This window comes from Macaca nemestrina, chromosome 2 (genome assembly GCF_043159975.1).
Source record: "Macaca nemestrina isolate mMacNem1 chromosome 2, mMacNem.hap1, whole genome shotgun sequence".
NCBI lineage: Eukaryota > Metazoa > Chordata > Mammalia > Primates > Cercopithecidae > Macaca > Macaca nemestrina.
In genome coordinates this window covers 4920573-4945899 of record NC_092126.1, presented here as the reverse complement: position 1 = coordinate 4945899, position 25327 = coordinate 4920573, and the positions used below count along the sequence as shown (strand labels likewise).

Below are 25327 nucleotides of genomic sequence, written 5' to 3'. Positions count from 1 at the left end.
AAATTTAAAACAGAATAACTTAAAAATTCCCAAATATTTGGAAAGTAAACAACATATTTTGAAATAATACATGTAAGTCAAATAAAAAATTACAATAAACATTATGAAATCTTTTGAACTGAATGAAAATGAAAATTGAGAAATAAAAATTCATGGAATGGAATTAAGACAATTCTTAGAGAAATTTACAGCTTTAGATGCATATCTTAGTAAAGAAAAAAAGTTTGAAATCAATAAACTAAGCTTCCAACTCAAGAAGTTATAGAAAAAAAGCAAATTAAACGCCCAAAAAGGAAAAAATTACAAAGATGAGTGCAGAAATAAGACAGAAAGTAGAAATACAACACAATACAATACAATAGAGAAAAACAGCAAAGCCAAATGGGTACCCTGAAAAGATTAATAACATTGATAAACTCATCAATAAATACAAATATTTTATGTTTATTACAGAAAATTAATGTGCATTTTAAAAGCTCCCTGCAAAGAAATCTTCAAGCTCAGAGAACTTGTGGTTCCTTTGAAATATTTATGATAGAAATGATACTATTATTTTACAAACCTCTTTATAAGTAGAAGAGATGAAAATTCCCCCAGTTTGTTTTATGAAGCTATAGCATGCTCAGACACCAAACTCTGATAAATATGTGGCAAGCAAGGAAAATTACAGGCTAAGCCCTGTCATGAACATAGATAAAATAATTCTAAAATAGATTATCTAACTAAATCAGTGATATATTAAAAGTTTAGTACATCACTACCAAATAATGTTTGTCCTGGAAATGCAAGGATTTAAAAATCAATCAGTGTACTTTGCCATTCCATGTACTTTAATATTCAGAAGGAAACTCAGAAGGCCATCTCAATAGATAAAGACTTATACAGTTCTACACCAATACATGATTTAAAAAATTCTCAACAAATTAAAAATAGATGACAACATCTTTAAGCAACATCATGTGTAATGATGAAATATTGAATATTTTCCCACTGCCACAACCAAAATGAGATTGTCAATGATCACTACTCATATTTATCAGTATAGTATTAGTAGTCTTAACCAATGCAATGCAAGAAAGGAAAAGAAAGAAAGAAAGAGAGAGAGAGAGAGAGGGAGGGAGGGAGGGAGGGAGGGAGGGAGGGAGGAGGGAGGGAAGGAAGGGAAAGGAAATAACAATTGAAAACAAAAACTAAACTATGTGCAGATAACGTGCTATATACATAAAAATATCCAAAAGAATATACAAAGTATAAGAGTTAATAAGTGAATTTATTCAGATTGCTGAACACTAGGTCAATGTAGGAAAACCAATTGTATTTGTATACATTAGTAACAAACAATTTGAAAATTAACTAAATACCTTCAAATAATACCTTCAATAATAAATAATACCTTCAAAGAAAGAAATCAATTACCTTATAATAATTCTAACAAAGTTGTACAAGACATCTAAACTGAAAAGTGCATATGATCACTAAGAGAAAGTAAAGACAAATAAATGAAGAGCTGTATTAAGTTTGGGGATTAGCCATTAGTAATCCAATTTAAAATCTCTTCAGACTTCTGTGTATGTGTGGTAATTGACAACTTGATTCTAAAGTTGGAATGGAAATGCAAAGGATGTAGGATAGTCAAGACAATTTTTGAAATGAATAAATGTGGAATAATTATGCCACCAGAAGTGAGGGCTTACCACAGAGCCACAGTAATTAAGAAAATGAGGTATACACACAAGTATAAACAAAAACAGCAACAAAACAAAGTCCAAAAAGAGACTCAAACATATTTCTTCACTTGCGAGAAAGGAGCCACTGCAATCTGTCGGGGAAAGGGTGATTTGTTCAACAAATAGTGACAGAGCAGAACGAACATTGCTGGAAAATAAATGAGTACAACACCCCCGCCCCGCCCCACCCCACCCCACCCCACCCCACTGATTTATACCATATACAAAAATTCATCTGACATGGCACAAATATGTAAATGTGACAACTGAAACAATAAATCATCTGAAAGAAACCATAGGATGAATTATTTTATGAACCTCAACTAGGCAAATGTTTCTTAAACAGAAAATTTTAAAAAAAAGACAAAGCAAATGTATTTGACTTTGTTAAAATTAAAACCTTCTGGTTGGGCTCAGTGGCTTATACCTGTAATCCTAGCGCTTTGGGAAGCTGAGGCTGGAGGATTGCTTGAGTCCAGGAGTTCAAGACCAGTCTGAGCAACACAGAAAGACGCTGTCTCTACATGTTTTTTTTTTTTTTAATTAGCCAGCAATGGTGGTGCACACCTGTTGTTCCAGTTCCTCAGGAGGCAGAGGTGGGAGGGTCGCTTGAGCCCAGGAGTTCAGGGCTTTGGTGAGCCATAATTGCGCCACTTCCACTCAGCCCGGGCAACAGTGAGACCCTGTCTCTACTGTCTCTAGGTTTTTTAAAAATATATAGAAATGAATGTTTAAAATAAAGAAAATTAAAAGGTTCAGTTGATTAAAAGGTCTCTGAAGAGGCCAGGCATGGTGACTCACACTGTAATCCCGGCACATTGGGAGGCCAAGATGGGAGGATCGTTTGAGCCCAGGAATTCAAGATTAACTTGGGCAACATAGTGAGACCACATCTCGACAAAAATTAAAAAATGAAAAAATTAGCCAGGCACAGTGACACACACCTGTAGTCCCAGCTATTCACAAGGCTGAGGCAGGAGGATACCCAGAGCCCAGGAGTTCAAGATGGTAGTGAGTTGTATTTGTGTCACTGCACTCCAGGCTGGGTGACAGAACAAGACCTGTCTCCTCCCACAAAAAAAAAGTCTCTGGAGAAAATATAGATAGACAGACAGACGGATGTAGATATAGATAATGTTATATCTATATATGAAAAGGACTCATATTTAAGATATATAAAAACCTATTACAAATCAATTAAAAATAAATATATAATAAAAATGGGCAAATGACTTGAATAGATATCTTACACAAGAGAATTTCCAAAGAGATTATAATAGTCAACAACCTGTTCAATATCATAAATCATTAGGAAATACAAAGTAAAGCTACAGTGATATGTCACAGTCTAGAATAGCTAAAATAATCCTAAAATGAAACAAAGTTGGAAGATTTACACAACCATATTTGAGAACTTACTCTGAAGTTGCACAATGACACAATGATATAACCACAGAATAGCTAAAATTAGAAAGACTGAACATATAAAGTGTTGGTAAAGATAGGAAGCAGCTGAACTGTCATATGTTGAGAGTGTGAACTGGGTATACACATTTTAAAAAACTGTGTTGTTAACGATATGACTATGAGTGAATAACTCCCCTCTTAGATTTTTGCACAAGAGAAATGAATGTATATGTCTCCCAAAATATTTGTACAAGATTCAGATATACTTTATGCATAAGAGCACGAAACTGGAAACAATCTGAAGGTCCACAAACATGAGAAAGATAATTTTGTGTTTTCATACAATGTAATAAATAATACAACGCAATAAAACATAATGAACCTCTGATGCACACATCAGCATGGATGAATTTCACAGATCTATTGAGCAAATGGAGTACCATAAAGCAATACTATTCTATCCTATTCTATTCATATGAAGTTCAAAAATGAGCAAAATTGATTAAGGATAGAAGTAATTGAATTGTACACTTAAGATCTCTGTACTTTATTGACACCACTTTACTTACACATGTCAGCAGAGGGTTAAAAAAGAAAAAGTGAGGTGAGTTTATTACTCTGTTCCAAGCAGACAGAAAGTACTTTAATTACTTTAATTGGGATAGATTGGGAAAGAGAAAACAGCAGCACAATTTGAGAAATTAATGAAAGAAGAAAGGGCCAAAGAAGAAATTTACATGGGAAATAGAGGGTTTGTTGACAGTAACCACCTCCTGGTGTGGATGATTGGTAAGAGTTGACTTTCACTGAAGCAAAAGTAAAATCAGATCCCTAATAAAGAATATAGGTGAATATAGGTGAAGAGGTTTCTGTGAAAGATGCTGCATATGACTGGGGATACCTCAATATTTTCTCTTTCAGTTAGCAAGAAGACAAAAACACAGAAAGGAGAGACAGAGAGAGGAGGAAGAAAAAAAAAGAACCCAAATTTACATTCCCACCAGTCCAGTCACGATGGAGAACAGTATGGAGGTTCCTTAAAAAACTGAAAATAGAATTAACATATGATCCAGCAATCTCACTGTTGGATATATATCCAAAAGAAAGGAAATAAATATATTAAAGAGATATCTTCACTCCTATGTTTATTATAGTCCTATTCACAGTTGCCAAGATATGGAATCAACCTGTGTCCATCAATGGATGAGTAGATAAAGAAATGTGTATGTTACATATACACAATGGAGTATTATTCAGCCTTTACAGGGTACATGTGGTATTTCGATACAATATGCAATGATCAAATCTTGGTAATTGGGGTATCTATCCCCTCAAGCAGTTATCATTTGTGTTAGAAACACTCCAATTTCATTCTTTTTGTTATTTTGAACCCTTAACCATCCTCTTTTTATCTCCCTTCTGCCTACTACCCTTCCCAGCTTCTGGTAACTGACAGTCTACTCTCTATCTCCATGAATTCAATTTTTTTCTAGCTTCCATGGATTAGCGAGAACATGCAATATTTGTCTTTCTAGGCCTGACATATTTCACTCAACATAATATCCTCCAGTTCTAGCCATGTTTTTGCAAATGACAGGATTTCATTCTTTTATTTTAAAAATGTTATACCATAAAAAAGAAAAAAGAGAAGGAAAGAAGCAAGCAAGCAGCTTGTAAATGTCAGAGTAACTTTCTGGAATGTGTGGTTCCTTGAACAAAGATGAATAGAAACAATGTTTTTGCTTCTTTGATACACTGGCCTCATAAACCTTGGTAAAACTCCTTTCTAGATCGTTTCTCAGTTTTCCCAGAGGTGTGTGGCTGGGTATGGGACTTGAGATTTTTAAAGAATCACTGCTTTATCTGGTATTCTTTTAATCAAATACTTTCAATCAGCTTGTTAATGTTTAGAGTGATTACAGTTTATTACAGTGTATTAGTCCATTCTCACACTGCTATAAAGATACTACCTGTGACTGGGTAATTTATAAAGGAAAGAGGTTTAATTTACTCACAGTTCCACACGGGCTGGGGAGGCCTCAGGAAACTTACAATCATGGTGGAAGGGGAAGCAGGGCATGTCTTACATGGCGGCAGGTGAGAGAAAGAGCAAAGAGGGAAGTGCCAGACACCAAACCACCAGATCTCGTGAGCACTCACCCACTATCATAAGAACAGCATGTGGGAAACCACCCCCAAGATCCAATCACCTCCCACCCAGTCCCTCCCTTGACATGTGGGGATTACAATTCGAGATCAGATTTGGGTGGGGACACAGCCAAACTATGTCATACAGTATATGTTTTCATCTTGACCAACTAATCAAAAGGAAAATTAGATTGTATAAATGATTATTCTTCTGATGTAGTCAGAGCCACTCAGATTTTTTCTGAATATTTACACACCCCCAGTAAAATCCACTAAGAAATTCAGGGTAGAGGAGAGAGCCAGGAGCAATGTTCGTACAATAAAAGGAAAATAAACAGTAGCCAGAGGTGTTGTTAATGTAAAGATACTGGAAATAGGATGAAAGTGTCTGAATCTCAAACCCATTATACATGGTTCCTTGTGAGTTTTGCCACTTAGTACCTGTGAGCTCAGGATTTAATTTCTCTAAGTCTCGGTTTCCATCTCTGTACTTAGAGGAATATTAATAGCATACACGTGGAAAAGCAGTGAGGCTTAAAGAGAGGTGTAAGGTGTTGAGAGAAAAAGCAGCTCAGTCAATGATAACAGGTGATGATAGGTTCAGTCACAGGAGGAAAGAGATGACTTTCAGCTTTTAGTAGCAATATAGCGGATCAAGACTGGTAATAGAAACAGCCTGTGTTCCATGAGGCCAGGAACCCAGATCTGCCACCTATTAGTGAGTTGAATAGCACAGAAATTGTGCCCATCTTCACACAGACTTGATTTGTATTCTGTCTAAACAGTGGTGTTCCTTCACATTTTTGTTTCCTATAGAATTCTGAAAGAGGTACCACAGCCCAAAAAGTCTTTTTCTAGGCCCAGAATACAAAGGAAGCAATCTGGATTAGGAATAACAGTGAAATATGCATGCACTTTTTCACAGAGGTTATTGCTGTAAATCGCAACTTAGAGCCAGACTTTCCTTCCAGGTCTGACACCAGAACCTCTTTTCTTTATACCCTACCCCACTGCCTTCTAGAAGTTCTTGCTTCTGTCCTTTGCTCCACTATTTACCAGCTGTGATTTAAACTTGCTGAACTTCGGATTTTTCATGTGAAAATGTGGCTGCTTGTAAAATGCATCAGAAGTAGTTTGGTGTAGCAGTTAAAAGCTGAAGATACGGCATGGGAAAACCAAGTTCAAATCATACCTCCACCATGTAACCACATATGACTTTGGCAACCGACTTTACTTCTGATGCCTTAATTTCCTCCTCCACAGATGAGAATAATAATAATCACTATTGTCTAGGGTTATTGTTAGAAACTAGTAAGATAATGCATGCAATGTATTTAGCAAAGTTCCTGAAACATTTTGAGCCCTTAATATGTGTCAAAAATTATCTTGTGTAACAAACTCGATAAAATTTCAGTAATAAAAGTGACTAATCCCAATGGACTCATTGTAAAATAGTTTGACCACAAGCAATATGCAAAACTAAACACTATCTGTGAACACCATTGTAAGGAACATGGCTGTGTTTTGGTCAAGGATAGGCCGAGGTAGGATGTCTACAACCTGCGTGACTCAGTGAGTTTGCAGTGTAGGCGTGTAACTCCACTTGTTATCAGAGCCATGTAGCCATAACATGGGAAGGCCATCCCTTGGCCCTATACCATTATTGTCTGTAAAAGGTATAATTGTCTTGCTGACACTATACAGATGTGCTCATGCCCAGAGAAAGAGAGAGAGCCAGAGTTGTCCGTTTTTGCAGACAGACAGAAGTGAGCCAGCCAGGACACAGCTCAGCCCGCTTGCGCTAAGAGTTAAGCTGCTGACCTTCAAGGGAGAGCCAGTCACGCAGCTGCGTGTGGGAGCCATTGGACTAAGGAGCCGAGACAGAGCAGTGTAAGAGAGCTGCTGGTGAGAGGGCTGCTGAATAAAGCCTTATTTCACCTACCTACAGCCCCTGAGTGCTTTCAGCTGTCTGCCATTTATCCACCCACTCCCTTCAGACCTCAGCATGGGCTGGAACCTGACCCCAAACATGACAACCATAGTTGAATTTCTCAAAGTGATTGATTCAATGGCTTCCATGGAGCTTTTGCTTTTCCCAAAGAGCACAAGTGGTCAAAACTGAAGTCAGAATAAAGCTAAAAAGAAAACTGCTCACTTTTGCAGTATGTGAAACTCGAGAGAAGGACTTTAGCATAAACAGCAAATTGACTCAGATTAGTTAGATGCAGTAACTATAAATGCAAGTACACACACACACACGCACCAGCACAATCATTCTTTACTCATACAGGAGGAAAAAAGTTAATTAACATAATAGAGCATCTTACCTTTGATGTTTGTATAATGTGACCTTGTATATGTTACTTAAATGAGCCTCCATTTACTCAGTTGTAAAATGGATATGAGTTGCTACCCCATAAAAGTTAAATGAGAACATACATTAAGTACAGCATATAAAAGGCAGTTTTTAAATTATATTTTTTGTTTTCTTTATAGGTAGCTGTTTCACTTACCATCAGAGGTGGAACTAAGATTGGCCAAATTCCTCAGGAAAAGAGAATTATAGGGTGCAGCGTCATCTAAACATGGTTTCTTCCCCAAATTCTCTTTTGGTGGGATTCTCTTTGTCTTGTAGAAGCAATCCCTGGGTTCTCTTCCTGCCTTTTAACCGAATTTTCATTGTATCCAGAGTACTGGCATTAATGCAAAACTGGTATTCTGAACAAGGTCGTCTTTGTTTTTCTGTAAATCCTTTTATTCTTACATTCACTGTTCATGTGTTTAGCCATCTAAAATATCTGTTGAGCACCCACTATGCATAAGCAAAGCAGCGTGCAATTCAGAGTCTTTGGAATGGGTATTTTGGGTTATAGCTCCTAACACACTCACTTAAACCAAGATTCTTACAGCACAAAGTTACTAATCTATTTACTCACACAAGACATCACATAAACAACTCCCACTATAATAATTCTGTTCTGCAAATGGCAATGCCAGTTTTTGCTTGTTTGTTCTGCTGAGATGTGTTGAGCTTTTCCATGGACAAGAATATTACAACAGCCTTAGAGCAAGGTAGATTTTTCTGTGTAGGTCTAAGCTTCTAGATGCTTGAATCACGGTCAAGGAGATTATATTTCAGTATCTTTTCCTATTATATTTCAATGTCCTTCCTGTGGACACTATATTTCAATGTCCTTCCTCTGGCTAGAATTCATCATGTTTTATCTGCTTGTGTTTTTTAAGCAACAATCACAGCACCAAGTTTCTATTCCTTATTAACAATCTGCCCTTTGTTGTCTATCTGGACTTGCCCAAAGGGGTTCTTTTACATGTTATAGATAGGAGGACATTCTCAAAACTGTTTTCTGATCTCTACCTCAAGGTTCTTCTCTTTAATGTTCAGATAATGTTGTCCTTAGTTAATTGATCATGTTAGTATGGTTGTTTTTCTTCAATCTCCTATTACTATTTGGTTTGCCCATGTGTAGTAATTTGAATTAGTTGCAACCAATTACCAAGAATTGCTAATCATAGTTTCATATTATGCCCTGCATTCATGCCATGGAGTGCCCTTTGTGTAGTGATATGATGTCTTTTTTTTCTTTTTTTTTTTTGAGACAGAGTCTCACTCTGTCACCCAGGCATCTGCCACTGCAAGCTCCACCACCCGGGTTCGCGCCATTCTCCTGCCTCAGCCTCCCGAGTAGCTGGGACTACAGGCACCTGCCACCACGCCCGGCTACTTTTTGTATTTTTTAGTAGAGACAGGGCTTCAATGTGTCGGCCAAGATGGTCTCAATTTCCTGACCTTGTGATCCGCCCGCCTCAGGCTCCCAAAGTGCTGGGATTACAGGCGTGAGCCACCATGCCCGGCCAAGATATAATGTCTTGGATCCCTTTTACTTTTATCTATATTTGACAATAAGAACTAATTGAGTCTATTCGACAATAAGATCCTTCTGAGTCCTTAGGTGTTATTTAATTCTCACAACAACCGTATGAAACAGGCATTATTATTTCCTAAAATAACTATTAATATTCATAAATTATTTGTAGAACAAAGAAACAGTCTTGGAAATGTATGTTCAAAATAAATACTAAATCATTCAGTCTGGAGTAAGATAAACCTTTCACTATCTAGCAGTGTGATTTGAAACCCAACACAAAACAGAGGAATATATCCCACTGTTGGCTACAGGTATTCCCATAATTTCAGCCGGCATTACTATTACAAGAGTGCTAACACATAGTCCTCCTGCAAGTAAAAGCGCAACTAAGGACCTTTGTTTGGTGAGGCCAACAGCAGAGAGCAGCGAGTCTGCCTCAAAAGATAATGAGATGCCTGGCCTGATTAGCAAGAACAATTTCTGAAAACAGAATTTGCCCTAGATCAAGGGCATGGGACAACATGGCAAGTTCGGTTAAAAGTCACTCGTAAAATAAGAGCATTGTTAACCAGGGAGGGAGTCTCAGATTACTGGGTTCAAATTTCTCTCTAGGAAAAAACAGCTATACAGCGTCCTTCGCAGATGAGCACCTGCGTCTGCTTAAGAGGGGCTTTTCGTTGCCTTACAGGGCTGCATACTCTCTTGTTGGAGAGCTGTGATGGTGTATTAGTTTTCTGTTGCTGCATAGCAAACTCAGTGTCTTAATACAACACAGATTTATTATCTCACAGTTTTTACGGGTTGGGTATTCAGTTAGCTGGGTCCTATGCTGAGCGTCTTACAAGACTAAAATCAAGGCGTTACCTGAGCTATGCTCTTTCTGGAGCTAAGAGACCTCTTCACACTCATATGGTTGTTGGCAGAATTCGCTTCCTTGCAGCCTTGAGATGGAGGCCCCCATTCTCTTGCTGGTAGTCAGCTGGAAGCGACTCTCAGTCTTAGCAACCACTCCTTACCACACAGCGTCTTCCAGCTTCAAAAACGCAACACGGAACCTCCCTTGCATCAGACCTTTCTCGTGCTTTAACTATCTCTGACTTCCGGAAAGGCCCAGTCTCTTTTAATGATTCGCTTGATTAGGTCAGGTGTGCCCAATCTCCGTTTTTATTAACTCAGTTGAGTTCATGTGGATTACACCTGTAAAGTCCTTTTTTTCCATAGAACATAATATAACAGGAGTCCTAGCTTCTCATATTTACAGGTTCTGCCCACACTGAGCTAGAGGGGATTACACAAACGGAACGGTGATCACAGGGGTGTCACGTTATGTTTCTGCCACCACAGATGATTAGGAAGTTCCGGCAGGTGCGGTGGCTCACGCCTGTAATCAGCACTTTGGGAGGCCAAGGCGGGCAGATCACGAGGGCAGGGGATTGAGATCAGCCTGGCCAACATGGTGGAACCCTGTCTCTACTAGAAATACAAAAATTAGCTGGGTGCGGTGGCATGCACCTGTAATCCCAACTACTCAGTAGACTGAGGCAGGAAAATCGCTTGAACCCGGGAGGCAGACGTTGCAGTGAGCTGAGATCGCGCCACTTCACTCCAACCTGGGCAACAGAGCAATACTCCATCTCAAAAAAAAGAGGAAGTTCTGCCATAAGGAGAATAAATATGGCTGGAATCTACCAACGCCTACTTTTGTTCTCCACATCAGCCTGTCAACTCTTGGAAGAAAAACATTATGACGGTTCTTTGGGAAACTGTTTCTAAATTCTTTTAAACACTTCTTACTTGTGACATGCAGACATTCCTCCAAATACACTCACTTCTTGAAATTTCTGAGTTTTAGAATAAAAAAAAGTTTTAAATATAACTTCCTAGATTTTTCCTAATAAAATACAGATTATGGCAGAACTTTTATTTATTTCTTCTATTCTGCAGAACAGGCTTCTATTAAGGCATTCCAGGACTAATTTTTTATAGCTACATCACATTGGCAAATAAAATTCAGCACATTGAATAAAGCACTTCAATTACTTTCTCATGTACAACTACCAAACCCAAGTCACTCATATCCTCACCTAGTATTTTGAAAATAGCTTAAAACAAAAACTCAATAATGTGGTCTGTTACATTGTGTCTTGCCAATTTCTCACCTACAATCCAGCCTAGAGAAATGTTTGAATCTTGATTCTGTCGCCTATATTGTTGTTCTTCCCTCATAGCTAGGTGTCAGTTGAAGAACGATAAGCTTACCTTTACCTCATTCAACCTGATAATATACATGTTGACTGAAAACAGGAGAGAGCCAACAGGGCTGACTTTCAGTTTCAATTTTTTCTTTTCAGTTTTAATCCTTCGAGTGTTTTTTTTGGGGGGAAGTTCTTTATTGGAGGATGACCTTGTGTATGTAAGATACATTATATTGCGTATGTAAAATAATCTACATGTTCAAAATTCCTGATTTTTCTTTTTCTTCTTTTTTTGAGGTAGAGTCTCACTCCATTGCCCAGGCTGGACTGCAATGGCATGATCTCGGCTCACTGCAACCTCTGCCTCCCAGGTTCAAGCAATTCTCCTGCCTCAGCCTCCCAAGTAGCTGGGATTACAGGCACCTGCCACCATGCCCAGCTAATTTTTTTATTTTTATTTTTAGTAGAGATGGGGTTTTGTCATGTTGGCCAGCCTGGTCTCAAACTCCTGACCTCAGGTGATCCACCTGCCTCAGCCTCTCAAAGTGCTGGAATTCCAGGCATAAGCCACCGTGCCCAGCCAATTCTTGATTTTTTTAAAACAACTCATTACATATTACTTGTTTTCTCAATGATAACCTCAAACAATGATCATTCTTTACATTTTAACCAGAAAAAAAGGAAATACCCTCAACACCAATCTCACTTAATATATGTATTCCTGCATTTTCTAATTATTTTTGCACTTTGTAACTCTTGATTCCTTGTACATAAATGAACCACTTATTTTTCATAGCACTTTCCATATGTCACATGTGACCCTCACAAAACTTGTGAGTCAGGAGAGCTAGTGGTGTTGTTCTTAGGTAAAGAGCCAAGGCCAAAGAGGTATCAACAACCACGTGGTTAGCAGCAGAGCCTTGACTAAAACCCAGGTTTGCTATCTCCGAGTCCAGGGCTCCTCTACTGTTCAGCAGAAGAAAATTACTTCGAAGCAAAATGCACCTTTGTCAGTTCTGTTTTGTCCACACCAAGCAGCCATTTTGCCTTCTGGGGCTGCTCTGATTTGTGATTTTGACATTTTGTTGGTGGGTGTCTGTACAGAAGGGGAACACAGATGGAACTGTTGGGCTTTGCAACTGGTATGAATCAAGCAGCACTTGTGGCTCCAGTGGGGTCAGCATCAAAGTCGTCTTCAGAAAGCAGATGCAGCCTGTGGTCAGAGGAGCTGCCGAAGCAGAGGCTGATATGCACACAGTGTGCCTCCAGACAAACCAGGCTGAGGAGAGGCTGATATGCACACAGTGTGCCTCCAGACAAACCAGGCTGAGGAGAGCCGCCATGATTACTTTTCCTCCCAGCAGAGTATAATGATAAAATAATACCTATCAGTCATTGAGAACATTCCAAGCTTTCTATGGAGGTTCCATGAGACAATGGTCAGGAGATAATCTGTGCATGTATTTGCACACACACACACACACACACACACACACACAGAGAGAGAAAGATTCCATGGATGCATAAGTGTGGGAAATGCGGTGCACTGTGGCTGGGTGAGGTGGCTCACGCCTATAATCCTAGCACTTTAGGAGGTCGAGGCAGGAAGATCGTTTGAGACCAGCCTGGAAAACATAGGGAGACTTCATCTCTACTGAAATTTAAAAAAAATTAGCCAGCTGGTGTAGCACATGCCTGTGGTGCCAGCTATATGGGAGGCTGAGGCAGGAGGATTGCTTGTGCCTGGGAGATTGAGGCTGCAGTGAGCTATGATCACACCTCTGCACTCCAGCCTGTGTGGCAGAGCAAGACCCTGACACACACACACACACACACACTATATATATATACACACACACACACACACACAGTGCTATACAGTGCACTGTAATGCTCCTTAAGAGATCACAGAAAACTGTAATATTGATATGGTTTGAATGTGTCCTCCAGGGTTCTTGTGCTGGGAGGTGGGGTGAATAAGAGGCGATTAGATCACAAGGCTCTGCCCTTGTGAACATTATTTTCACTCTAGTGGGTTAGTTATTGCAAAGTGGGCTCATTATAAAGGCAAGTTGGGCCCCCTCTTACTCTCCTGCTCTCTTGTGCTCTCTTGCCCTTTTACCTTCCACCATGGGATGACTCAGCAAGAAGGCCCCCACCAGGCGTGGCCCCTCAGCCTTGAACTTCCCACCTCCAGAACCATAACAAATAAATTTATTTTCTTTATAAATCACCCAGTCTGTGGTCTTCTGTTACAGCAACACAAAGCAGACCAAGAAAAATATACTCAAGATTTGAGAAGCCCTGCTGTTATTTGCGTAACTGTTTCACACAGTATTTCTCAAACCTAATGGGGAAGGAGAACAGGGAAACGTCTTATATAATACCTACTGCAGAAGATATGTTTAGAAAAGCTGTATTACCTCATTTAATCTTCACCACAATCCCAAATGGTAGGTATTAGAGAGGTCAAATAACTTGCCTAACAGAACTAGAATTCAACTCAGGTCAGCCTGAAGCCAAATCCCATTCCATTAAGTATGGAGCTATATAACCTGAAGGCTTCAGAATTATTTAGGGTCTTGTGTTGTGAAGGCTCCTGTGGGCTCTTAGAGAAGCCAAGGGTCCTGAGACAGCTAGAGAAGACAAGAAAAGTGGACTGCAAATGGAGAGGCTAAGGGAATCACCTGGGCAGGGCAGATTTTTAAGAAAAAGGCAGGTGAAGAAAAGGAGCCTATTATAGCTGGATAGTAGTGAGGAGGGTGGGGAGTGGATGGGAGTACGTTGGAAAAAACAATAAAGACCTGTACAGTGAGAATATTGATTGCAGGGCTGTTGTAAGGTTTTGGGTAAAATGAAAACCTGTGTGTCAAGCACCTAGCACTACACCGTAGCTGAGACAGTAAGCACTAGCAGGATGAGAACAGGAGATGGGAATGGTAACAGGGTTCAACTCTAGAGGCCAGTGCAAAGCTTTATATCCATGCTGAGCTCAGCAGAATCACCCAAGACTGTGCTTGCACAATCTCACAGCATCGCCCCTCCATCCACTCAGGCTCTCCATGGCTGTTTGATTGAAGGAGTCCATTATTTGCCTCCACTGTCTCTAATGTTTACCACAATGACTCTCATGATTACCACTGATTGTTCGCTTGAAATATTGAGTACAAGCAGAAGTTAGACTGGGCCAAAGGGAATCTTCCTCGAAGAAAGAGCAAGTGGGGTGAGGCTGTCAACATGTGACAGACCCCACTGTTGGGACTAAACTGTGCCCAGGTTTAGTTTGACCTACTGATGGTTTTTTCAAAAGATGAATTTGCTTTCAAAATTTATCATCAGGCTATCTCACATAAAAAGTCAGATTTCTGGCCTCTATTTATTTATTTTTTTTTACCTTTTAGCTTTAAAAACATCTATATCTAGAGTCTGGGAAGTCCAAGATCAAGGTGCTGGCAGATCCAGTGTCTGATGCGGACCCTCCTGCTGCTGCAGACGGCCATCTTTTCTCTGTGCCCTCACATGGTAGAAGGGACAAGGGAGATCTCTAGGGTCTCTTTTCGTTTATTTATAATAGAAACGGGCTCTTTCTATGTTAACCAGGCTGGTCTCGAACTTCCAGCCTCAAGAGATCCTCCCACCTGAGCCTCCCAAAGTGCTGGGATTACAGGCATGAGCCACTGTGCCTGGCCAGGGGTCTCTTTTCTTTTTTTAACTTCCAACTTTTAAGTTCAGGTGTACATGTGCAGGATGTGCAGATTTGTTACATCGGTAAAATTGTGCCATAGCGGTTTGCTGCACAGATTGACCTGTCACCTAGATGGTAAGCCCAGCATCAATTAGCTATTCTTCCTGATGCTCTCCCGCCTCCCACCTCCCACCTTCTGATAGGTCCCAGTGTGTGTTGTTCCCCATCTGGCTTCCTTCTAAAAGACCAGCAATTGCAAGATCAGGACAGCAATTTCCTGGAGCTAAGTCACAGCTTCCACAGTTCAGTCATCCCAGCTCCCTCGGGCTTACCTGAGTCCATGGATTACCTGATCAACCAGAATAGGATTTGCATCTGTGCTCTACGCCCCAGAATTCTGAAAAAGAAATCTACAGCCGTCTCTCCTTCCCCAGAACGAGTTAAGCTTACTTAACTTATTACTTAACTTACTTAACTCTATTAGGGATTCCTAATAGAGGTTTCTGGTGACCGTCTGTAAAAGTGTTTGATCACCTGCAAAAATGAAGAAAACTGGGGCACCTGACTCATTATTTAATCCTATGATACCAATGTCCTTTCTGTGAGTGAGAGGATTAAAGTATCAGGCTATAAACTTTACAAATACAGCAACTAGTTAGAGAAGAATAAAGAGCAATGTAATTTTTTCCTGCACTCTTATCTACATGTTGAAAACATCAGAGCTAACAGAATTGTTCAGCAGCAAACACAGGGGAATAGATTTTCGTTCTTTAAAAGCCTTCATTCTGAAGATTTCAAAGTGCTGTGCTATCGTCAAGCTTAGCGTGGTACAATAATGCAAGCCACAAGTATGAGCTGCCTTCATAATATTAACTTTCCTAGCAGCCACATTAAAGATGTAAAGAGAAGCAGGTGAAATTTTTACTTAATCTATCTAAAATATTGTCATTTCAATGTGTTAACAATATAAAAATTATTAATAAGATACTTTACTCTTTTTTGACTAACTCTTCAAAATCTGGTGCGTATTTTACACATAAAGCATATTTTAGTGTGGACTAGCTACGTTTCTAGTGCTCAGAAACTACATGTGGGCCGTGGCTGCCTTACTGAACAACACAGATGTAGATGAAATTATGTTTCCTTCAATTAGCAAACAAGAATAGGTGGAGGGAGAGGCGGTATGGATTTGCCCCAGAACTCACAGGGAACCAGGAGGCCAGCCAGGAAACTGACATCATTCTAATCTACAAACCATGTTCTCCAAGTTCTTTGGGGCCCCCAAATGTGCCCTCACTCTGAGCCTTCCCCCGTCTGTCTCTGTCTCCTTTCTTCACTCTCTAACTGGAGCTACCTGTTGTACGGTGAACAGAACAGGATGTGGAGAAGGAGTGGGCTGAATTCCCAGTCTGTCCCTTGCAGGCTAATGACCTTGGGCAAGTTATTTAACCTCCCTGGTCTCAGATTTCTTTTCAATAAAATAGGATTAGTTCTTTCATTACTGAGTTCTGAGGATTATATAAAATCATAAATGTAAACACTTCAGCACCAAATAAACACTATAGTTTTCAACTTTTTAATAATTATTTTTAAGTGTGTGTGTGTGTTTGATGAAAAGAGCAGTGGGGAAATAATTGGAGACATGAGAAATTTTTAAAATATGTGTTAAAAATCCCAGGCCACATTCTACTCCTTCTTTAGTGGTTGATGCTTAAAACTTCTCTCCACACTTATCAAAAGCATGACTTCAGCCCAAAGCCCCCTAATCCTAGGTTATGCATACATACCCGAAGCATGAGAATAAAAAAGGAGTTCTTGTTTTCACTAGAGTTTGTTCAATCACACAGCAACCCAGATAATAAGGGGGAGACATCCCATTGAGCACCAGGCGGGGCTCTACAAATACTGTAAATGTCTGAGGAAACATCACAGGTTCATTGCATATGAAGACGGCAAGAATTCTATCATCCAGAGGTCATAAGTTTCTTAGCCCCTGCAGGTTTCGCCACAATAAAATGGTGCTTTGCAGCCCTTAAGGAACCTTACCAGACTGAAACCTTTCAAGGTCTTAAAGCCTGAAGCGCAAATGCTACACTCTATCTTCTAATTTAGCTGCAGTCCCTACTCACAGCATTGGACACTTCAAGAAGACTAGTAAAATAAAGGGAAGACTCACCAGTTCATCCTCCTCTCCCTGGTTGAGCAAAGCCCGATGGTCCTTCTTACTGTTCTCTTCCATCTAAACTCAGCCAGTGAGGATCTCTCCTGGCTAACTCCTTGGAGAAATGTCAGAATCCCTTGGGCTTCTGTGAACTTGGAATCGTCAAGACTTGTGATTGCTCTTCTCGGGCGCTTTTAAAATCTCTTAACACACCTTGCCTATTAGACTAACAAAGGAAAGAAAGAAAATCTTCTCAGGAGCAGGATTGGTCTGTTAATCTGGTTGTTGTGGGGGTTTTTCCTAGTGTTTGTTTATTGAGCTAGATATGAGTGCGTCGAGACTGGAGGAATGAAGGGGGAAGAAGCTGGCGAACTAGAAAGACAAATAATTTTGGATGCAATCCATAAATGTCTCCGCCAAGGAATGAAAATAGTCACTTTGCTAATAACCTAAGACAAAAGGATTAGCCAGTGAGAGATGTATAAAAACCCTGCAGACTTTGAAACTAATGAACATATCGGGGGTGACAATGAGAATTGAAGGAAGGGAGATAGGCTTATGATAGAGAATGTAGGAATAATTTTGGAATTAGAAAAATCTGAGTTCTAATCCCTGCTTTACTGAGGACCCTGGACAAATCACTTAAAATCTGAAATTGTGGTTTCTAGTACTTAACAATGTCAATAATAACTCTACGGTCATATAAAGATTTAAGATGATATTCATAGAAGGCCAATGATGGCGCCCACCACACTCAGTAGGAGAGAAGTCATCATCATCATCACAATCATTACACCAACCAAGAAGAAAGAGTCTTTAAAAAGTAAACTATATTAATAACTGGATTCTTTTCATTTTCTCTTCAGAGTTTACAAAAGTTTCCAAATGAACAAAGTAAGTGGAGGGAAGAGATGCTAGAAAGACCGAGGATTAAGGATATAGCCCAAATTTCAACACCACTGAATTTGACATTTTCTTTAGAAAATAGGTATACCGTGACCATTCCATAGTTAGTTAATTTGTTTGTGGTGAAAACTTTTGTCATTTTATTGGCTCTTATTGTATCCTTGCACTTTGGCTGTGGAAGAAAATGTGCCGTGAATGAAAACTGTTAGAGGATGATACTTGGCTGTTTCTGCTGACTGAAATAGTCATTGATTGCCTTGAGCAGGCACAAGTGTCCAACTTGATGTTCAGGAGAGTTGGACGTGCTTTCTAACCAGGAGAAAGTGGCCGATGAGAATAAACAGAAAGACAACTGCAGTTCTTCATGTTTGTTTGTTTGAGACAGAGTATTGCCCTGTCCCCCAGGCTGGAGTGCAATGGCACGATCTCTGCTCACTGCAACCTCCACTTCCCAGGCTCAAGAGATTCTCCTGCCTTAGCCTCCTGAGTAGCTGAGATTACAGGCACCCACCAGCAGCCTGGCTAATTTTTGTACTTTTAGTAGAGATGGGGGGGTTTCATCATGTTGGCCAGGCTGGTTTCGAACTCCTGACCTCAAATGATCTGCCCACCTCAGCCTTCCAAAGTGCTGAGATTACAGGCATGAGCCACCACACCCAGCCTGTTGTTGTTTTAGGAATAATTATACCAATTTTAAAAGCATTCCCCGACCTGTCCCCACAGACCCAAACAAAACGTGGTGGTGTTGTCTTCAAAAAAGATAATTTTTGTGTCATTAACATGATGGAAGAACTTTTTAAAAAACGTAACTGTCAAGTATTCTATTTGCATTTAGGAGACTGTTCGTCTATGCTAGATTGTCATTGTCCCTCCTTCTCCCATAAAAGTTTGCTGGGAATCCATGTCATGGCTCGTAGCTGTCCCTCTAACCATACCATGTGAAAAGGAGCATTTGCTGGGCATCCCTGATACCATTCATGTTTTACTCATAGCTGAGTAGTCAACATATCTAGAATTATTTTGCATTGCCTAAGTCATATGTATATAGTGAATGTTATATAATATACCTGGCAGGTCTGTTTTAAATTAATTGAATAAAGATACAAATACTTTGTAAAAATATTAATAATAACAAGGTGGTCAGGGAAGACACTACAAAGATGTGAGGAGCTAAGGGCACGTGGCTACCTGGGCAAAGAGGGTTCTGAGTAAAAGGAATATCAGGTGTCAAAATCCTGAAGTTGGTGGCCAGGAAGGAAGCCAGAGTGCCTAGGACAGTGTGCACAGCAAACAGAGTCAGAGGATCCCAGGAAGCAAAGCGACGTTGTGGACATATTTGGCACTCAGAGAAGATCGTTCTTTACATCCCCCTTGTCTAAGTGATAAATTTTTTACGTGTGAGATAGAATTAATAGCAATGGCCAGAAAATAAACATAGACAGTAAAATGGTCTTTTATTGAATTTTGTATATGTAATTATGCCAGTAAAAATGATTTTTAAAAATACAAAACAAAATAAAGATTACTGTACATAAAGAAGTAATCAATACTTTTCAACTAGACTAAGACTTTTTTACTAGAGGAGAAAAATGTATACATTTTAATTAATAGTAACATTATAGCAACTAATAAATGAATTTTAATGAAATAAAACACAGGCAAAAGGTAAAATTTGGGCAATTATTAAATCATTTCACTCATGGAACATTTTATTTTCTTGACCCATACTTTTTTCAAAAAGTGAACAGAAATTTGAAAAGCAAAATAAATCTCAACTTTAAAGGTATTATTTTTGAGATGGAGTCTTGCTCTTGTTGCCCAGGCTGGAGCGCAATGTCGCGATCTCAGCTCACTGCAACCTCCGACTCCCGGGTTCAAGGGATCTCCTGCCTCAGCCTCCCAAGTAGCTGGGATTACAGGCTGCAGCACCATGCCCAGCTAATTTTGTATTTTTAGTAGAGATGGGGTTTCTCCATGTTGATCAGGCTGGTCTTGAACTCCTGACCTCAGGTGATCCACCCAGATATTATTCAAATTCAGAAATATATTTCAAGTACGAACTAAAATGTACACTTACCATAAAAAATGACAACTGAGAATGTGCACTCTGTCTTCCTCTATTTGTGAAGAAGAGCCTTGGAAGAAAAGCCTCTAAGACAACTGAACTAAACTGGAGCCAGAGAATGGAAGTCTGAACAGTGTGGAGAGGGAATTAGATTTTATATTATTGGCAAAAAGCAACCACTGGATGTAACAGTAGTTCTCCAACTTATTCAGCTCTCCTCCATTAAATCCTGCCCATAACTGTGGAAAACTGCCATAGTCAAAACACTATTCTAGGTCCTAAAATGAGGATCCATAGACAAAGAAGTTTCAACCCTTGCCCTTGAGCTCAGTCTACAGGAGCCGTGCTCTCAAGTCCAGGTCTTACATATGCTCTACTTTTCCTCCAGCTGCTCTTGTGTCCTACTTCACAAAAGAATCTTTGGCAAGCTCGTCGCTCCTTGCCAGGTTCAGGTGTGGCTTGTTACTGATATACGTAGGTACCACCCATATAGGTATGACTGTACTTTGCTTAGCAGGATCCTTTGAGGTGAATTCCTCTGATAGAAACTGTATGATTCAGAATCTGTTGGCAGAAGTTATGATGTTTGAAAGAGATTGATTCTTGGAATACATGCGACTTCTATTAGAAAGCAAGGCAGCCCAGGGACTTCTGATTACAGCAGGTGAAGCTAAAGAAAAAAATATTCCCTTTTACCCACTCATAGCTGACTCATCAATGAAGAAACGACTCCCCCACTTCTGCTAGTAGTTTTCTCGGGATCTCTCATTTCTACTCTTTTTTTTTTTTTTTTTTTTTTTTTTGAGATGAAGTCTTGTTCTGTCACCCAGGCTGGAGTGCAGTGGGGCAATCTCGGCTCACTACAACCTCCGCCTCCTGGATTCCAGCACTTCTCCTACCTCAGCCTCCCGAGTAGCTGGGATTACAGGTGCCCGCCACCACACCTGGCTAATTTGTGTAGTTTTAGTAGAGACTAAAATTAGTTTCACTGTGTTGGCCAGGCTAGTCTCAAATTCCTGACTTCAGGTGATCCACCCACCTCGGCCTCCCAAAGTGCTGGGATTACAGGCGTAAGCCACCGCACCCAACCTCATTTCTACTCTTATCCTAGGAATGGTTACAGCTACCCTCCACAGTGGCAGAGACACAAGCTTAGGTAGCTGAGCTAGCTCTTCCATGCCCCTCATGGGAGTCAAGAACCAGAACTTGAACTAAATTCTACGCTCTGCTTGGTTTTTATTGTAAAATGAGGCTTGATATGTTACAATTACTGTTAATATGTTGTGGATTATTGAAGCAATTTTAAAAATTTAATTCCTTGTGTTTGGATTTTTTTAAAAACTGCCTTTTCAGTCATCAAATAAATATTGATTGATTTACTTCCTCATGGACTCAATTCTATTTTCCAAATGCTTCATATGTCCCAGGTTGGGTGACCCTCACTGTCCTTGGGTCCATCAACTTTGCTTTGGGGACTATTCCCATAACATTTGATATGTAAGTCAAGAATAGTTCTTAACACATTCAAGGAAAAGAACCATTCATCTTTAAATTCAAGCACTTAGCATAGGGAGAGGTATATACAATAGGTGCTCAAAAAATATTGTGTGATATATAAATGACTCTTTTCCTGCCTAGGGAATATGTTTTTCCTGCACTACTCAATGACAGATAACGTCTGTGGTCTGCTCAGATCTTCTTGGATGTCTTTGATGCCTTCACAGGCATTTGTGTGCTTTCTTCTAATGACCTATTCTTCCAGCTTGCTTCAGAGGGTTGCCCTTGAGTCCCTTTGACTGTTCTACCAAAGACCCAAAGTTTGCTCCCCACCCCCACCCTGCGCAGGCAGCCCTGAGCCAGTGACTGACAAGGCAGAAGTCTGAAGCTGTTTCCTCGCCAAGAGTTGGGACAGAGTGAAGAAATGTTTACATTCCAAAGCTCCCTGGCAGCATCAGATTGAAATAAAGACTCTGCCCCAAATCACATTCTTTTATTGTCTTTCACTCTCTTACCAGTTTCTCCTAGAAACACTTCCTTCATAAAATATTTATACATAAATCCAGGTCTTGGTGTCTGCTTCTGGAGAACTCAACTTCAGAAAAGAACTAAGCGTGTCTAATGTTTGTACTCATGCATCTGTAGATGCCAACAACCCATTTTTTCTTTGGGGAGGAAAACCACCTGTGTCATCCCATTCTCTCACCTCTTACTCAATTCTCTCACTTCAAAATCTCCAGTGTCTTCTCTCCTTAATTAAAAATTGTCCACGTAATCATGCTGAGTTTGGTATGACCCTTCTTTCTTCTTCAGGTGTTAGAATTGTTCCAGGAAAATTCAACAGGTCCCTTTCTGTTCCTGGAAATTTGTTCACTATTGTCAAGGGTTTTAAGCTTGTCAAAGCACATGCCATGTTGCCCCCGTGCTCTGTGTATTAGCTGCAGAGGAACAGAATGTCTGCTTAATTTAATATCCTGGAAGGCCTTCCACATGACTGGCCACAAGAACAAATCCACACAAACTCCCAGTTGTATGACTTGTCTGATGAGAACAGTAAGTGCCAGTGAGAATGACTGTCGAGTGTTAACTGTGTTTGTCAGGTAAGTCACCAACCTGAGTCAGACCAGTGGCCAAAAAGGTGCCCCGGTGTAGTCGGGTCAATGCCTTGGTGAACACTAAACTCCCACCTCTTCTCCCCTCTCTGCTACTAAAAACGCCACAACCATTGAGACCAGTAAATGGTGCTGGCCAGAGGACAATAGCATTTCTGAAACTGGTGTTGTGGCTACTGAAAGAACAGGGGTTCAGTTGCATTTGTGGATTCAAAAGAAGGAAGAAAACAGCTGTGATGAGGTGTGGTGGTTACAAAGATGGAGAATGGACAGAGGCCTTCCAGAATGAGTCAGATCACAAGATCTATCTTAAGGAGAATAATCTCTAAACCGATATCCCAAGGCAAATTGATTTCTTACTAATCAATTGCAGATGATCTAACCCAGTTGGCAAAATGAGGATTTCCTTAAAATATTCAAACCAGAGAATGGTCCAGGATCAGTTATTATTTTTCTCCCTTATCTGGAGGGTGGATTATTTTGTGTATCTCAAAAAGTGGAGTTTTTGGCTGGGCATGGTGGCTCAAGCCTGTAATCCTAGCACTTTGGGAGGCTGAGGCTGGTGGATCACGGGGTCAGGAGTTCAAGACCAGCCTGGCCAAGATGGTGAAACCCCATCTCTACTAAAAATACAAAAATTAGCTGGGCATGGTGGCATGCGCCTGTAATCCCAGCTACTTGGGAGGCTGCAGAGAATTGCTTAACCTGGGGGAGCGGAAGTTGCAGTGAGCCGAGATTGCGCCACTGCACTGCAGCCTGGGTGACAGAGTGATACTCTGTCCCCCCCACCCCCCCCAAAAAAAGTGGGATTTTTGCATAAATTTTCAACTAATTTGAAGAATAAAAGTAACTAAACTCCATTCTGTGTTTCTGCCCATGGAACATGGCAATGCTTTTCCCCATTGAACTTAGCCACCTGGTGATTGTTTTGTCAATAATTCAGTACTTAGAGCTCTGACAAAGAGCAGGGATAAATGCGCTTACCTCAAGGAAGAGGAGTCTGTCTGCAGGATTTCCTTTCACCAGGGACTGCTTTTGTAATGTAAGGTAGAGAATACACAGTGACAAACAGAATTTACAAAGGAAATGCACCACATAAAGTTCTTTCAATGCAGGGTGAGCGGCAGAAAGAATTGTAGATGAGTCTCCATAGGGACAAGTGCAAGACAGCACATTTGAAAGAAAATAATCTAAGTTGTTCTTTTCAGACTATGGTTTCTAAACCTGATCCATCGTTAGAATCACCTGGAGAGCTTGATAAAGATACAGCTCCCCAAGACCCATCCTAGAGATTATGATTGAATGTATGTCTCATCGGGCTCAGGAATTTATTTCTAATAAGCTCCTTGAGGATTTTCATGATGGGTCAAGTTGGAGAGTCATGTTCCAAAAAGAAGCCTATGAATTTCTGTGGACTATTCTATGGAGAAAGTAGGCTAACACATGGCGTGATAGCAAAAAAACAAACAACAACAACAAAAAACACCTAAACATAACCTACAAATATGTCCAAATCTGGACTGTTTTGCACAGGTCTTTGCATCTCAAGGGAGATCTCATAGACTTGGAAATTATCCAGAAACTGCCAATTTAAAAAACCATTCTTCAGGATAGTCAGATGATGGGATAAGAAGGGCTGCAAAGGAAAGTTGACTTGTTCAAAGCAGAAGTAGTTAAATCTGTAAACAAAGGCTGGAGGTAGGTTACTCTGTATGTTATTTAAAAAAAATAAGAATAAATCATCGAAGTAAAATATAATTTAAACAAATAGTAAAACATGGATAATTACATTTGCATTAAAATAGAATTAAACGCGTTCAATTCCCGGAAATCCATAGTGTGTTCACTATTTCACGCATTCTTCACGCATTCTTCAATTTGTTCTTTTACTGACTCCCACAACACAATAAACAGCTATTATCATGTGTAAAGCCAAGACTTCAGAAGCTTCCTTAAAGTTTGAGAGCTGAAGAAAAAGAAATTACGTACCACATTTAATCTCCTTTGATTTTTGCTATTATGAATCAGATCGTAAATATTTTCATACCAGTAGCCAATTGGAGATACAGGAAAAAACAAATCGCTTTTCCTGCTCTCACACACCACTCAACAGAACACTTTTGACACCAGATGTAAGCCAAGCAGTTCTCCAGTGGATACCAGCTGGATGTCCTATGTTCCAATTTAATTCGGACCCTATCTACCTAGAGATAGTATGAAATCCCACCGATTAAGGGCTCAGTCTCAAAAGACTGCCCCCACTTCAGGCACCAATTGCAAGTTGTAGGTTGTCACCTATACTTCTGACCAACTGGGGATAAATTGGGAGTCCCATTACCTTCTCCATGGGTTTGATTAATTTGCTAGGATGACTCACAGAACTCAGGAAATGCTTTACTTGTGTTTACCAGTTTATTAAGAAATATAATAAAGGATACAGATGAACCACCAGATGAAGACACACACAGGCAACGTCTGGCAGGGTCCCCGAGCCCAGGAGCTTTGTCCCCGTGGAGTTGGGATGCACCACCCTCCCT

The 25327-nt window shown here is 40.0% G+C and overlaps 1 protein-coding gene across 1 annotated transcript in view; it reads right to left on the bottom strand.

Moving 5' to 3' along the window:
- LOC105470837 (ATPase 13A5) overlaps positions 1 to 17288 on the bottom strand; it is a 114112-nt gene extending 96824 nt beyond the window's left edge. The window contains exon 1 of the mRNA XM_011723094.3: positions 17226 to 17288. Within this exon, the coding sequence (XP_011721396.2) occupies positions 17226 to 17288 (63 nt within the window). The remainder of the gene's footprint in view (positions 1 to 17225) is intronic.
- Positions 17289 to 25327: the final 8039 nt, after the last annotated feature.